Raw genomic sequence first — 14,698 nt, forward strand, 5'->3', positions numbered from 1 at the left:
GTAAGTTTTCTTTCTCTGTATCTTGCAGGTGCTGCTCTTCCATGACCAGAGCTATGGTCTACACTATGAATACACAATCCCACTGGATCCTCTTCCTGAGAATCAGAGCTCTAAAGTACCAGAGCCTCTTTTCATGTGGACTCATTCTGGCTGGGAGGACTGTGATGCTGTATGTGGAGGAGGTAAAATAAAAGAAAAATGTACAAACACACCCATACATGTATATATTAAAATATTGTGTACCTACACAATACATATATATGGGTGTATACAATATGCATACATATGTATGTACACTGTGTCTGTATATATATCTTTCAATTAAAACACATGGTGTATTAATATTTAAGAGTCTGATAGTCGGTGTTGTAGATTTAATAGTAATATCCTCATTGCAGCTTGTATGATTCCATACAATGACGGACATACTTCAGTCTTGTGCTTCCTGATTATATTAAAAGAATAGTGATAACTCTAGGAAGAGATTCAAACTAATTAAATTAAGTAGAAAAAGATAGTGAAGTAGTGAAGGAACAAAATCTAGATTAAAAAAGCAAATTCAGGACACAGTTTCCAAGAAGAAATACAAGTGCAAGAGCTAGAACAAGAATAGAAAGTTCATATGCATTCCATTCTGTATTTGGAACTATTGAAGATAAATGATCTGTAAAAGACATTGCAAACTACAGAAAAGCTGAACCCCAATCTCAGATCAAATATGTACAGTTAGTAACATGAGTTGAGGATGATCCAGAAACATATGGAACAAATAATACAACAGCAGATATTAGCATGCTGATTTGATATTTTTTCTATGTTTATGTTTATAAACCTTAAAAAATGTGAATTTGGAAGAACAAAATACAGATATGAAAACAAATATTGGAACATGAACAGTATTGCTGTAACAAAATCCTTTAAAATTGCTGTTTAGGAGCTGGTTATTCAAATAGGTAATTACACTGAAGAAGCGCTTCAGAGATTTTTAATGAATGCAACCTATAGACATCTGTTCATACCTTGTGCAATTAGTCAGATCTACACTGGGAATACTATATTGATTTTTGATACCTGTCTTTCCTGCTTACAACCTTGACAGTCACGGTTGCTTTGATCAGCAGTTCTGAAAACTGCTATGCACCTTGTGATTGAAGAAGAAGGCCTGGAAACACTTTACTTTCTCATAACAGCAGCATAAGGAACACAGTGTTCTAGCTCCTTTGACTCTGTGAACAATCCTAGTGTCATGACAGATTACTGTAGTTTCCATAAACATGCTTTTTGTGGTTTGGTAAGAAAGCTTCTTCCCTGAAGGTATTTTGTACATGGTGCTAGTAGCATCCTCTGTTTCTTAGTAGTGCATTCCTATTCACTTGGAGTGTTCATGCTTTTTACAGTTTCCTGAAGTATTTTTAGAATAATTTTAATGCTACCACAATCTCTTATTATTGTCCCAAATATTTCTAAGGTTACCTATCATCTGGAGAAGTCTTAAAATGCAGTATGTCGGTAATTTATTCTACATTAATGCTTAAATAAATATTTTAAGTGTTTTACTATAATGTTTATTTATCATATTTTTCTGTTGTAACTGGCCTTCATTTTTTGTTATTTTCTAAAACAGTTGAGTTAATACAAAGTTCCATAGAAGGTATTTTTACTGCAAATATTCTGAAATACAAGTGAAAGATTTTTCTTACTTTAAACAAAACCATTTTAACTGTTCTTTTAGTTCTTGGCTTAAATATGAAGCAAAAATGAAATTAAAATGCTGCAGCTTGTACCCTGTGTAAATATTTGTGTTTCAAGTTTTAACATCAATATTTTGATGAATATAATATATATAGCAATTATCGATAGTTTTGCTTAAATGTGTAAAGTGTATGTCAGGATGAAACTATTGATGAAATCATGTGGTTTTGTGTATGTTTAGATATGTAACTGGTCTGTGACCTCCTGTGTTGCAGAAAATCTTTCTTTGTATGGGAGAGAATATGAATACACAGATGTATATGTAAATGCAGAAAGAATTGTCAAACATTTCAAATGCTGTATACGATAGATTAGTTGCATGTGCTCTCACGTACACAAGCGCCGTGTAAAATGTCAGCAGTGGTCACACACATAATGTGCATTTATAACTTAACTGCTCCATCCGCAAGCACATTTCTGACCGCTGGTGAACATTGCATGGTTAAGTCTGCCCCCCTCCTGCCCACACCCTCTTTGTTGGTAAACTTCCAGATAGAAACAGAGTGTTAAAATGCAACCATAGGAACAAATGGTTATGAACCTATTTTCTACTAATTGAAGTCTTTAATTCAAGGATTGCTAGTTTTCTAAAAATTAGGCTCCAGTCTAATTACAAGTTACTGCTTGTGGTAGGTATTATGTTAAATTCTGATTTCTAACGCTTTCAGCTTCGAGAGACACCAGGTTCCAACCCACCCATCAGGGCACGGTTTCTGAACAGAACAGGCACTAGGTTTCTGCAGGCAGTACCCAACTTCCTAAATGATTACCTTACAGATCAGGTCAGTTATGTAGCCTCTTCAGTTTATGGGGAACAGTGCAGGCTCCTTACTGAAGGTTGCATGTGCTGATTACCTTTAGCTGAGTGCCGGCCACTTGGCAGAACTACTAAGCTCAAGCAATACGGAGAAGCGGTACCTGTCATTCCTTTCTTTATTTTATGTATTAATGAACAAACATACTTTCTGTGTAATTTTTCCCAGCACTGGGATCTCAGTGGTTGAGAAGAAAACAATTATTCCAGTAAGACTAAGGTTTTGACCTATGACTAGTTACAGGAATAAAACAGCAAAACTGTGTTGACCGTGGTGTACAAACATTGGATTAGAAAATCACATGCTCACTATAAATTTTAATATCTGTCCTAGGCTCCCTGCTAACTTTGATTTTCGTTTGAGATTTTACACTTGTACAGGTTTTGCAGTTCTATTAGCCAAACTATACATGAAATAGCTGTATCTGATAAAGATACCTTTGTCCTTCCTTTTTTAACAAAGTTGCATATTCCTGGTTTCCCCACATACCTGCTTTTTTTTTTTTACTAGGTGAAAGAAAGACGACAGTCTCTTGCACAAAGATTATGAACAAGAATATCAGTCTTGTGGACAACAAGAAGTGCAAATATTTAACAAAACCTGAACCACAGATCCGCAAGTGCAACGAGCAGCCATGCCAGACCAGGTAATAGTGATTTGGTTAAATTAAACTGTAATATCGAGATGTAAAAATCTTAAGAGCTAAGAGAGATGACTGCCTCTGGCAATTAATGTGCAGTAAATACACACATCCAAAAGGTTATAATGCAAAATGTAGGGAAAACGGAAACACTGGCTGTTGTTTGTCCCAAGTTTTAATGAAAGGGAGCCCTTAAGCACATGCCCAAATCAATTCTTATTCAATAAAGCAGCTCATTACTTTCCTCAGGAAGAGTTCTCACAGACTGATGTGTACTATGAAATTAAAATTTAAATGCTGTTTATATAAAGATGGTTTTAATCCCATGCTTTTAATTAATGATATATTTTAGTGGTTTGTTCAACCAGGGCTTTGGTCCTGTAAAAGCTTTCAGTAAACTCATGGTGCACTAAGTAGTAAATAAACAAACAAACAAACAAACAAACAAACAAAATCTGTTAATCGGGTTTTCTACATTGGTGCAACTTGAAATATAAAGAGCCTTCCCCTCGCTCCTCTCCCCCCTCTCCCCTATGCCTTTGTATGTGGAGCAATAGGCAGAACTGGACTCTGATGGTGGAATGGTGGAAGAAGCAAGAGGACCTCTTTTTCTCTGAATTTCACCCCAGGAGGCAGCTGCAGCATGCAGCCTGTGCCCTGCAAAGCCCGCCCTATTTGGTGTCCCTGCAGCCGAGCTGGCAGCCTGCTCTTTGCACTGGCTGTCCAGGCTGGCACAATGACCCATTTCAGAGTTTGCCATCCTGCTTCCAAATGGCAGCTAATTATGACTAAGTCCCCAAGTATTGTGTGGACTTGGGTACAGTATCTGCCACCTTTCAAGGGAGGGGAGAGCAGCTAGCAATAGTTGGCTAGCATACCCAGGGGTAAGCACTGGGATAGATCTACTGCAGTCATCTGGAGGAGAGGTAGATGGTATTTTTAAAGAAAACAACGCAAAGTAAATAAAATGCAAATATTGTTGAACAAAGGATGTAAAATGAACCAGAAGACATCGCTTTCTTGGAAAGGATGAAATACTGAAACTGATAAAATGCAAGTTATGGTACATTTTAAGTAAGACCAAACCACTGAGGTTTGGACTTCCCCAGACCAGGGCATTACACTTTGGAGGGGTTATTTGTATTTCATTATATACATACTTGAGCAGATCTTTATTTTATTTTATTAACATCACTGTACCCTTAATGGATGGAAATGGAAGAGTCTGATCTTTCCCTGAGACATTGTCAATTATATATATTCAATATTCTGTACTTTTTATAGCTTATTAAATGAAATATTTTGAATGTTGCTAATTGCTACTCAGAGATGCTGTGCTGAGAGATGTAGAAGGATATCATGATCCTTAACCCATATATCCAGTTTTTAATACAGCGTTAGTGACTCTTACAAAACAAATATTGTTAGCTTTCAACAGAAATGTAACTAAAGCATAAGCTTGCATAACTAGTTGTTTGTTATTGGTGCTTGAATAAGTATCTTAAACCCTGTTGCATTATCTTGACAGGCTGTGATTTGTAAATTGAGTCTCTGGACTGATAATAAAAAACCTTAGTTAAATGTTTTATTTTCTTACAACAAATGCATTACAGAAGGTTGGAACAGATTTCTTAAATCTCAATTTCCTAAAAACTCTCCTTTGCAATCTAAATTTCCTGGGATACACTTGGGTACCGCATCAATGGCAGAGCTGTTTGATTTTTCAGGGCACATGGCCATAGTCTGGAGCTACAGAACATTTAGGGAGAATTGTGGTCTAGAACGATTGCTCACCAGATATGTGGACTCTGCCAAGCTGCATCAGCCTTCCTTGCTGCTGGGAGTTAAACCATGCAACTTGGTTAGGAGTTAGGCCTGACCCTGAAGAACACGAAGAAGTCTAAGCTTTTATACTTCCTCCAGAGCAACGAGCCTCTCACACAGGAGTGATTCCGTCTTGCAACTATGTATTTTCAAAGAATTCTGGACTTTACGTGCATGGCATGCACTTGACATATAGACAGTCATATAGATAGAGAATAATAGACAGGCTGATCAGTGATCTGTAGTCTTTCAAATGGACTATAATGAGAGGACAATACTCTGAAAACATAGGAACGGTGGGCTGGGAATGAAATGATATGAACATTAACACCTTATTTAATGTAAAATATGTTAGACTAATAAGTAGCCCATTAACAAAGTGAAGTTAAAAGGAGGCAGAAAATATGCAAGTGTGTCTTGGCTGTGTGTACTGGTAAGCAAGAGAGTAAGATGACGTGATGGTACTTTTCCCTTCCTGATTTCTTGCATTGCCTGTATTTCTTTGTAGATGGATGATGACAGAATGGACTCCATGTTCAAGGACATGTGGAAAAGGGACCCAGAACAGACAAGTCGCCTGCACACAGCAGCTCAGAAATGGGACCCTGATCAGAGCTAGGGAGAGGGATTGCCTTGGGCCAAAGCCTGCTTCTGCACAGCGCTGTGAAGGCCAGGACTGCATGACTGTGTGGGAGGCAGGAGTGTGGTCCGAGGTGCTGCATTTATTTATACAAATAGTCCATAGTGATTATTTAAGCCTTACTATTTTCTGGGAATATGATTTTTTCAGCGGCAAGTGGCACAGCTCAGCCTAATGATTTTCATGGTCCTCATGCAATGATTTGGCAAAGGGATCAGGGACTAGGAAAACCAGCCGTGTAGAACTACTACATTTTACCTAGTTAATGTCCTGGAACAGTTTCTTTTGGCCAATTTTCAAGCACATATAATCAAGTATGTCCTGACTCTAGTAGTGGATAACTAGGGGTAAATGGAATTAAAGCCATCATTTATCAGCTACCAGACCTTGGGTTCAGAATGGGAACATCTCTGACATACTTCTGTACCAAGGATGTTGATTAGCAGATGGTTGCTGCCATTCTTCTTCAGAGAGGGTATAAGGGGAGCCGCTTGACATTTCCTTCCCCTCCTCTCTCTTCTTACCTCTTTCTCCAAGAACAGCATAAGCAGTGGGCAAAGGGGCTTGTAAATAACACAATTTCGCATACGTTGCATCCTGAAGCATTGCTGTAGATGTCATTATTATTCAAAAAGCTTTATTAATTTAAGATATTTTAACGTGCATGTCCATTTGACTTTCTTCTTCTAAAAAGCTATACTACTTCTAAAAGTAATTGACTGTGGTGGAAGAAGGGGGTTTTTATCACTGCCATCTGGGCAAGCTGAAGGGGTTATTTGGAGCGTCTCTCTCTCCATTGGAAAAGCAAGGCAATTCTGATTGCCTCCCATACCAGAAGCTGTGCTATGGGTCCCTACAAAAAGCATCTTCTGAATGTGGGTGCAGTCCCTTCTTTGAGCTCCTTTGCTCAGCAGCATCCCTTGATGCCCAAGGGAGAAAGAGCTAAGACATAGGGAATGTTTTCAAAGATGAAAAGCAGATGCTAAGGTAGAGATAAGAGAAGTAAATAGCAGCAGTTCCTGGTTTGATACACAGAGGTTTATAATGCAAGGGCTGGCTGTGAGAAGAATGGCATTCACTTACAGAGGTGCGAGAAAGAAACCCAGATTGTTTAGTTGGTTTGTTTTACTTGAGAGATGAGAAATAAGTAGCATGTTTTTGTTGGAAGCAATAAATATATTTCGAAGAGTGGGGTGTTTCCCATGGCCATTCCTACTATCACCATTATATTGGAAGCTAGCCATTACTGCTTCCTGCAGTTATAATCGGTTTGGCAAGGGAGAGTTTTGACCTGCAAGCAGTGGGATGATCAAAAGCAATGATAATGTTTTGAAAAGGAAATGGCATAATTTTTGGCAGTGTAAGTGGGAATGGTGGAAAAAAACATAGATTAAGACCTTCTGTGCAACTCAAAGAGAGTTTTCACAAGCTGTATATGCAGTCACTTTGAATTTTCAAATTCAGTCTGGATTCTTGCATAGTTTTAGAATATTTACTTTTCCATTTTAACTTTTCTCCCTCCCAGAAAAGGTCTATTAGATACTAGTAGAATTTTTCTGAAGTTTCTCTTCATTCTTATGAACCTTATTTAGATTTTCTTTCATTATATTTCCTTTCATTCGTAGGACAAAGATTGCCTAATATTTTCATTTTGCATTCAATTCATCATAACTTTTCAGATATTATTTCCTTATCCAAAAGCCTAGTTTTTCCTTAAGCAAACAATTTTTGATCTAATTATATATTTTTAGCTGAAAATGCAACAATTATCATTCTGCCCTGTAAGGAACTTTTGTTCATTTGTTAGTTTTTAACAAATCCAGGGTCTATAAAATTAAAGATTGGAAGTCAGGAAATCACTGAAGTCTTGAAATATTTATGTTAGCCTGGCAGAGGTCATTAGAAGTGGATAACATGGGGTAACTATGACTTTTGTAGAAACCTGAAAAACATCTTTTTCCAACAGTGCTCTGTAAAGTGTGGTAAGGGAGTACGGCATCGGACTGTGAGGTGCACCAATCCCCGCAAGAAATGTGTTTTGTCCACAAGACCTAAAGAAGCAGAGGACTGTGAGGACTATTCCAAATGCTACGTCTGGAGAATGGGAGACTGGTCTAAGGTGAGGCATCCTTGATACTAGTGCCCCACAGCACAATACATTTTGCAAGCTGAGTTCTTTGTAAGAATTGCTTTTATCATCAGCAGTGCAGGAGTCTCCCAATTGAGGGAACAATAAGGCTACCAAAAAAAAAACCCAAACATGTAGCAACACTGAGACCGCAGTTTAAATAAAAATTAGAAATATGAAGAAAGCCTGACATGAATCTTCAGTATCATGCAAATCTGATATAAATTTACTGTTGTCAGTAGGCAGGCAAACAACTCCAGAAACTGAAGAGTACTGGACAGATTCAGGCATTTCTGTTTGCGAAGACACCTATCAGGATTATTCCATTTTCAGACCTGTTTGAAAATCGTAATGACACTTGATTAAGTGAAGTAGCATTTATTTTGTCTGTAGTATTTGCTCATTTTTAGTTTGACTTATTTTCTCACCTGCTTCTGGTTTGATATATTACTGAGACAAGGTGTCATATGCATTGTGTACTGTGTTTGGCTCATAGCAACAGCTTTCCAATTTCTGTCTCTGGATTGCAGAGTAGAGGCTACCAATTGACTATGCGTAATACACGCTTTGGTGAGATGCTCTGTTGTATTTCTTTGCCCCTTCCACCTCCATTATAGGCTGCCAGGGACCTAATGTTTGTTGTTCTCTGTTCTGATTCTGTCATGCATTTCTCATGGTGATATGGGATCTTTTTCAAGGATTGCTTAACAGAGTTGTTCTGAGAAGATAACTTAATTTCCATTACTAAACATTTAGAATACTTTGCTTTGGCCATCCTTCTGGATGTGCCCCCGCCCTTTTTCCCAATCAGGGCAACATATTGATTGCCACTTAGATGTTGTCCAATTGTAATCAATTATAATTCTTCTCCTCCACTGCAGCTCACTCGAAGCTCACAGTTTGCAAATTTCATTAATTTGTATTTGCACATTTTATTAATTTGTCTTTCCAATAAGTTACACCCTCCAGCCTTATAAGGAAGCATCTTTAATCTATTAAATTTCCACACAGACTATTTAATATCTGGGAAGCACTTATTACTGTCTATTCTGAACACCTGACTTAGCTGTCAGTACATTATTTCCTTGGCATATGGGTTTTGCTTTGAGTGAGGTACCTAAGCATAGGGCAAACTGTAACAGAAAACATTGATTAGATTTGTGATTGAGTATGTTATTGGACTGGGACCTTGAACATCTGATACACTTTAGAATATACAAAACGTGCTGAAATACTGAAATTGAATCTTTAAAAGTCAAGGTTTTCTCTTGCCATATCACAGGCCACACTTTAGCAGAGAGATTGTAATCTTTTTTTTTGCCTTGCTTCTGTTCATAACTTTGCACACAACACTTCTACTTTCAGTGCCTAACATTATTGCAGCAGTTTTTAACTTGCTTGTATGGAGAAGTATTTAATGTATTTTTAGTTGTCTTTCATGTGATGTAACAGCTGGAAACAAGGATTAAAGCCAGCACTGTATGACTAGCCAGCCTTCCAAGAATTAGCTGCAAGTACTCTGTGGGCAACTAGTGTTTCATAGAATTCTGCTTGGGAGCTCCCATTTTATGATGATGGGGTACAAATTGTCACTATCACATTACTACTTATTCAATTTTCTTTACGTTTTTCACATTTAAAGGATGAATGATAGTGTCAGATGATTTTTTTTATAGTGGTGATCATTTAAAATATTTGGAAATATTTTGGAACAGCCTCACAAAAGCTAGATGATAACCCCCCTGCCTTAGCTACTTCAAAAGCACAAAGTGGTATAACCATTAATTTTTTAAACAACAGAAGGAACTAACCTTCAGTAGCAGGGTTGCTTTTACAAGAAGATGTGTTTGGTAATAAAGTTTAGTATTTGCATTTCCATACCACAGAACTGCAGTAAAAACCTGCATCATTTAGCACTAGCACCAGCAGGGAGTAGACTATGGAGAAATGACCATCTGCTTTCTTAGTTGAAGCAGTCATTCAAATCAGGGTTGCTGAGGCTATGTGGAGATGCTCAGACAGTTACACTGTGTTCCCAATGCCCTCTGGAGAAAAGAAGAGGTTTATTCTCTAATTCAGTACTTTTCACAAACATCCATGTCATAGATGAATTTACAAGAACTTACTTCTTCCTGTTTAAAATGTAGTGACATCCTGTATGTTCTGCTTTCCTCCTACAGTCAAAGCTGTAACAGTCACCTAAATTGTACTTTAAACTGCAAAATTAGGAGATGAGGAAATATTTCATATGGAATTAACAAAACCTTTTGAACAGTTAACATACAGCCTGACTGTGACTTGTGCAGCTGAGATTTTCCAAGATTTATACCAAAAAAAAGATACTTTAATTTCTCTACAGAGACATGGGTTCAATTTAAAAAATACTTGGATTTCCTTTTTTTTTCCCTGTTACTATTCTGTTCCATTGCTAGAGTACATAGCAACATGAAGTCATGGCATACATGTTAATATGTCTGCAATGGGGGAAACAAATGGAAAGCTCAGATAAATGTTAATCTTTGCTCACTGTTTGTTTCTAACTCAGAGGTTCAGTGTAGCCTTCTGTGTTCACTGTTTTTACTCTGTAGGATTGTTCTTGACATTGACAGAAGGCTGTTCCTTTGAGCAGCGCCAAGTTCCCCCAAGCTAATGCCAAGACTTGGCTTGAAAAATTTAAATGACGCTTCTCACACATTGAAACAAGAGGCTTAATGTGATCCTTATTGGCTTTGCTGCTCCCCTTGAACTCCTAAGGCATAATTTTAAATGAAGCTTAAATTGCACTATTACTGAAAAGATAACAGTATTAATAATCATAGTAGTGCTGTAATGGAGTTAATTTGGTTTAGAGGTACAGTCACATAGATCAAATAATTCTTCTGCTCAATGTTTTAACAATAATACCAAGATCAAAGAAAATTTGACCTAAGTTGCAAGCTCCAATAGGTCAATAAACACATCAATCTTTCTAAAACTCTGACTTAATTTAAAAGTATGTTGTATAAACTGACCTCTATACAGCATTAAACTCCATAATAGCTCTTAAGTCAGCAAGGTGGCTCAATACGCTGAACATTGCTGTTGCTAACATCAATTGGGCTCTGTGCCTACCCTCGTGAGGAAAATGAGTATGATGAGAAAGTAAAGAATAAAGACTCGAACTGAGCTTCTGGACCCAGCACCTAGCAACATTATCAATTACATCATTGTCTTTTCCCAGTGAATGCCATCTTTGGAATACCGTATTTAACAATGCAAAAGTTACCTTCAGATGAGGAAAGCTCATAGCTCATAGCTACTATAGCGCCAGTTAGGGCGAGGAGTAGCTCGGTCTTATTAGCAGCAGTGTCCTTTACTAAACTGCCTATTGTGACCCATTTCAAGGCTATATGAGAACAGGGTCACACTCAGAGGAATTCATCATCTAAGGATAAAAAAGTAGGCAGGGCAGAGGTGAAATGAAATGCACATGAACTGCATGTTTACACATCTGCCTGGCTTACTAGAGACGTTCACATCATTGTAGAAGTCACTCTCCAAAAAAGACTTAAATGTCAACAGCATAGGGTGCTCAAAGGGCATGTCTAGGATACTTTACTTTATGTAGGAAGCTGTGTGTTTGGGCTTTTTTTTTTTTGGTGTTATCTAGAATCTTCAGAACATTGGTGGAATAAATGAAGCACGAGAGGCAGGATGAATTTTGGAAGGGAGAATAATCTGGAGAGTGGGTTTTGAAAATAATAATTAAAAGCTTAAGTTTGATATGGTATTATACAGAAACTTTTGGAGGGATTCAGCAGGGGATAATAGGATCACAACAGTGGGCAACGAAGTAGAATTTAGGAGCAGCCATTTTTAAGATGTGAGGAAATATAAAGTATGTGTGTATAGGAGATCAGAGAAGATAATACGGTGTAAGTTCTAAAAAGACAATTGGCTATGGAGGCTGGGAACAGGATGCATTCAGTAGAAACTAAAGAAGCAGTAGCAGCAGAACTTCTAAATAGTATCTATGTGTTAGACTAGAGATGAAGAGGAGTCAAATATGACATCTGGAATAACGGTCCCAATGGTTGGGATGGAGTTCACTTTGTCTATAGCCTGAAGAAGCGAAAATGGGGAACAAAGGTTAATCTGCTATATTTTTTCTGGAGAGTCTGAAAGGACATCTGAAGCAACTGCTTGACTTTTACACCAACAAGTCCCAGAATTCATGGCCTATTCCAAATTATTTATTTAAGAGAGTAAATGCAGTGCTCTCTAGAAAGTGTGTGTGTGTATCGGGGCGGAAGTCAAGTCTCCAGCTGTTGGGGAAGACAGAGTGAACCCAACAGGTCACAGAGAGACAAGTGGTACAAAAAGCAGCTGTCAGTGGTGAGGATTGCTTCTCTTCTGTCCCAATCAAAGAACATGTGAAAATGGAGAGAGGAAAAAAACCAAATTCTTTTTTTGCCAACTATTCAACAGCATGGGGCATTCAACGTTTAAACTGTGTGCTTAAACATTTAAATAACGCCTAAATTTCCATAGCAAATAGACTCAACTGATTTTGTCTCCTTCAATTAAAAAAAATAGAATTTGGATAATATTAATGTTACAGTTTTATTGACAAGCTAATTAGCCTTGGTTTTATTCTTTGGATCCCCATCCAAAATTGTTAGCTCTTTTAGATTCCAGGAACGGAACAGTGCTGGCTATGAGTCAAAATATGACACTATTAATAGATTTACGGACAAAGAAATTATGTGACTTTTGTGAATTAATAGAAGTCAAAATAATACTGGCATCACGTTAATAACTTTTATATTGAGTTAATTATACAGTTAGTTTCCAGCAAATGAGGTATGTCTTTGTTTCAGAAATGAAGTATGAGCAAATCTTATGGAAGATCTCAATATAATGAAATGAGAGTGGGGAGTTTTTTGTACATTTCTAACCAATCCTGTAATATTAACATCATTTGTTTCAGATAAAGTTTTTTTTAATAGATCAATGTACTATAGTATTTTGCCTGGAATAAATGTAATGTCATGTTATTTTCTAGAAAAACAGAACAAGCCACCCTTAATAATAGGCAAAAGCACTGATAAGACTGGAAAGGATTTTAAAAGTAGACATTACCCATTTTGCACACACACAAAAGCACACATAAATGGAAAATTCTGGTATCTGTATCACACTTGGATCTACTGGGACATCTTTGCTGGTTTTCTGCTACAAGCCTCTTTAGGGTAAGCAAAGTTTTTGGGAATGCCAAACTGGAATCAAAAGGTAATTATGGGTGGATGTTGTGTTGTCTCTTGAAATGCATTATCTGTAAGTGGGGTCATACTAGAAAAAAATTAAGTTGTGGTACATCAATAGTTCCCATCAGGATTGAGCCTTACTAGGCCCCATAGAAAAATGAAGCAAGAACAAGCAAGAACAAACAAGAACAAAAGAAGCTTACAGTTCCTGCTGAAAGATGCTTGCAGTCTTATCTCACAAGTGACATGGTAGGGGGAGACCTATATAATCAAATAGATAATGAAAAGGAAAATAAAGAAAAAAACATTTTAAATCTACCTGATAACAGCTACTCTTTTTTTTCCTATGTGTCCTAGGAGAGGGTCTCAAGCAGAAAGTACATTTGTTTTAAACATTCCCTTCAAGAAGTAAACAAGTGGATGCCCATAATGACCTTCTCTGGAGTACGAGACATGGTATAATGCAAAAAGAAGGGGAACGGATGAAAAAAAAACAACTCTTATAACTAGAAGTGGATGCCTGGAAGATGGCAGCATGTAGCAGAGGCAAATACAGCCCCATGCTCAAGCGGGTCTGTACAGCCTCGTTGCATGATGTACAGCATGCTGCAGGGTGCCATTTGAAAGAGTGGTGTGGGGAAAGAGGAGATTCACTTACACAGCCACTGTTGTTGTCTGTCTGAGAAAGAAAAGGGTAACATCGATGAGTTCAGCAATATATGAAATTGCTTTGGACTGTGCCGATTTTAAAGACTGGTTTTCAGGGAGGCATGCTGAAATGCATGCTAGGGACACAAATCAGTAGTGAAAAGGTTGACTTCTAAGTCACCTTCATAAACATTAACAGTTAGAGGAAGTCTAGGAAATTCCAAAAGAAAAGGGCATCTGAAATATACCTGAACAAGCTGGATTTTTCTTATTCCCTGGTAGTAGCAGTAAAATGATAAAAATGCTGCTAAAATAGATAATTGAGAACTTTATAAGTAAATAACATTTTCTTCCATGTATGCCCAGCAATATTTCAGAAGTAAATATTGTTAGGATTAACATGCAGTCATACTCTGAACCTTTGGGCAGTGTTACAAATTTTCTGCGCGCTCCTTCCAGCTCCTTCCAGCCGTACCTTCTGTGATTCTACCTACAGCCTGAAACCATAGCTATAAGCAAAGCAGTCTGGCTGCTATTTGCCTTACCAGTGTTTGGCACTCCTTAAAATTGAAGGGTATGATTGACTGGACCCTGGCTTACTGGTTGTTTCTATATCATCAAAGCAGACTTCTATTTCTAGTGAATTGGAAATTGCTGTGTCAGTTGGCATGAATTTTAAAAAACTTTTCACTACACAATGTAGCTCATTTTATCTTAAGTTGAATAGACTGTAGGTATCCATACTGTACATATGATATCTATTTTGCTGTTTTCTATTATTGACAACTAACTGTCCCTTTAGCTTCTGTAATTACCTTCTGTACTGGCAGCTTGTCTAGCTGTTTATTGAATTGCCAGATTTGGCAATCTGGTATTGCCCAAAAGGATAGATAGCGGCAATAGATATTTTAGTGGTATATTGGATTCAGAGATCCAGGGCATCCACTGAGCTTTGTGATCTGGCACCTTTCTTTCCATACAAATTACTGTGTTTGGAGAAATTAC

At 37.5% G+C, this 14,698-nt stretch overlaps 1 protein-coding gene across 1 annotated transcript in view; it reads left to right on the forward strand.

The window, feature by feature from the left end:
- ADAMTS19 (ADAM metallopeptidase with thrombospondin type 1 motif 19) overlaps positions 1-14,698 on the forward strand; it is a 153,267-nt gene that overhangs the window by 122,583 nt on the left and 15,986 nt on the right. Inside the window, exons 18-21 of the mRNA XM_075137023.1 lie at positions 29-182; positions 3,078-3,213; positions 5,540-5,744; positions 7,638-7,790. Of these exons, the coding sequence (XP_074993124.1) occupies positions 29-182; positions 3,078-3,213; positions 5,540-5,744; positions 7,638-7,790 (648 nt within the window). The remainder of the gene's footprint in view (positions 1-28; positions 183-3,077; positions 3,214-5,539; positions 5,745-7,637; positions 7,791-14,698) is intronic.

This window comes from Calonectris borealis, chromosome Z, assembly GCF_964195595.1.
Source record: "Calonectris borealis chromosome Z, bCalBor7.hap1.2, whole genome shotgun sequence".
Taxonomy (NCBI): domain Eukaryota; kingdom Metazoa; phylum Chordata; class Aves; order Procellariiformes; family Procellariidae; genus Calonectris; species Calonectris borealis.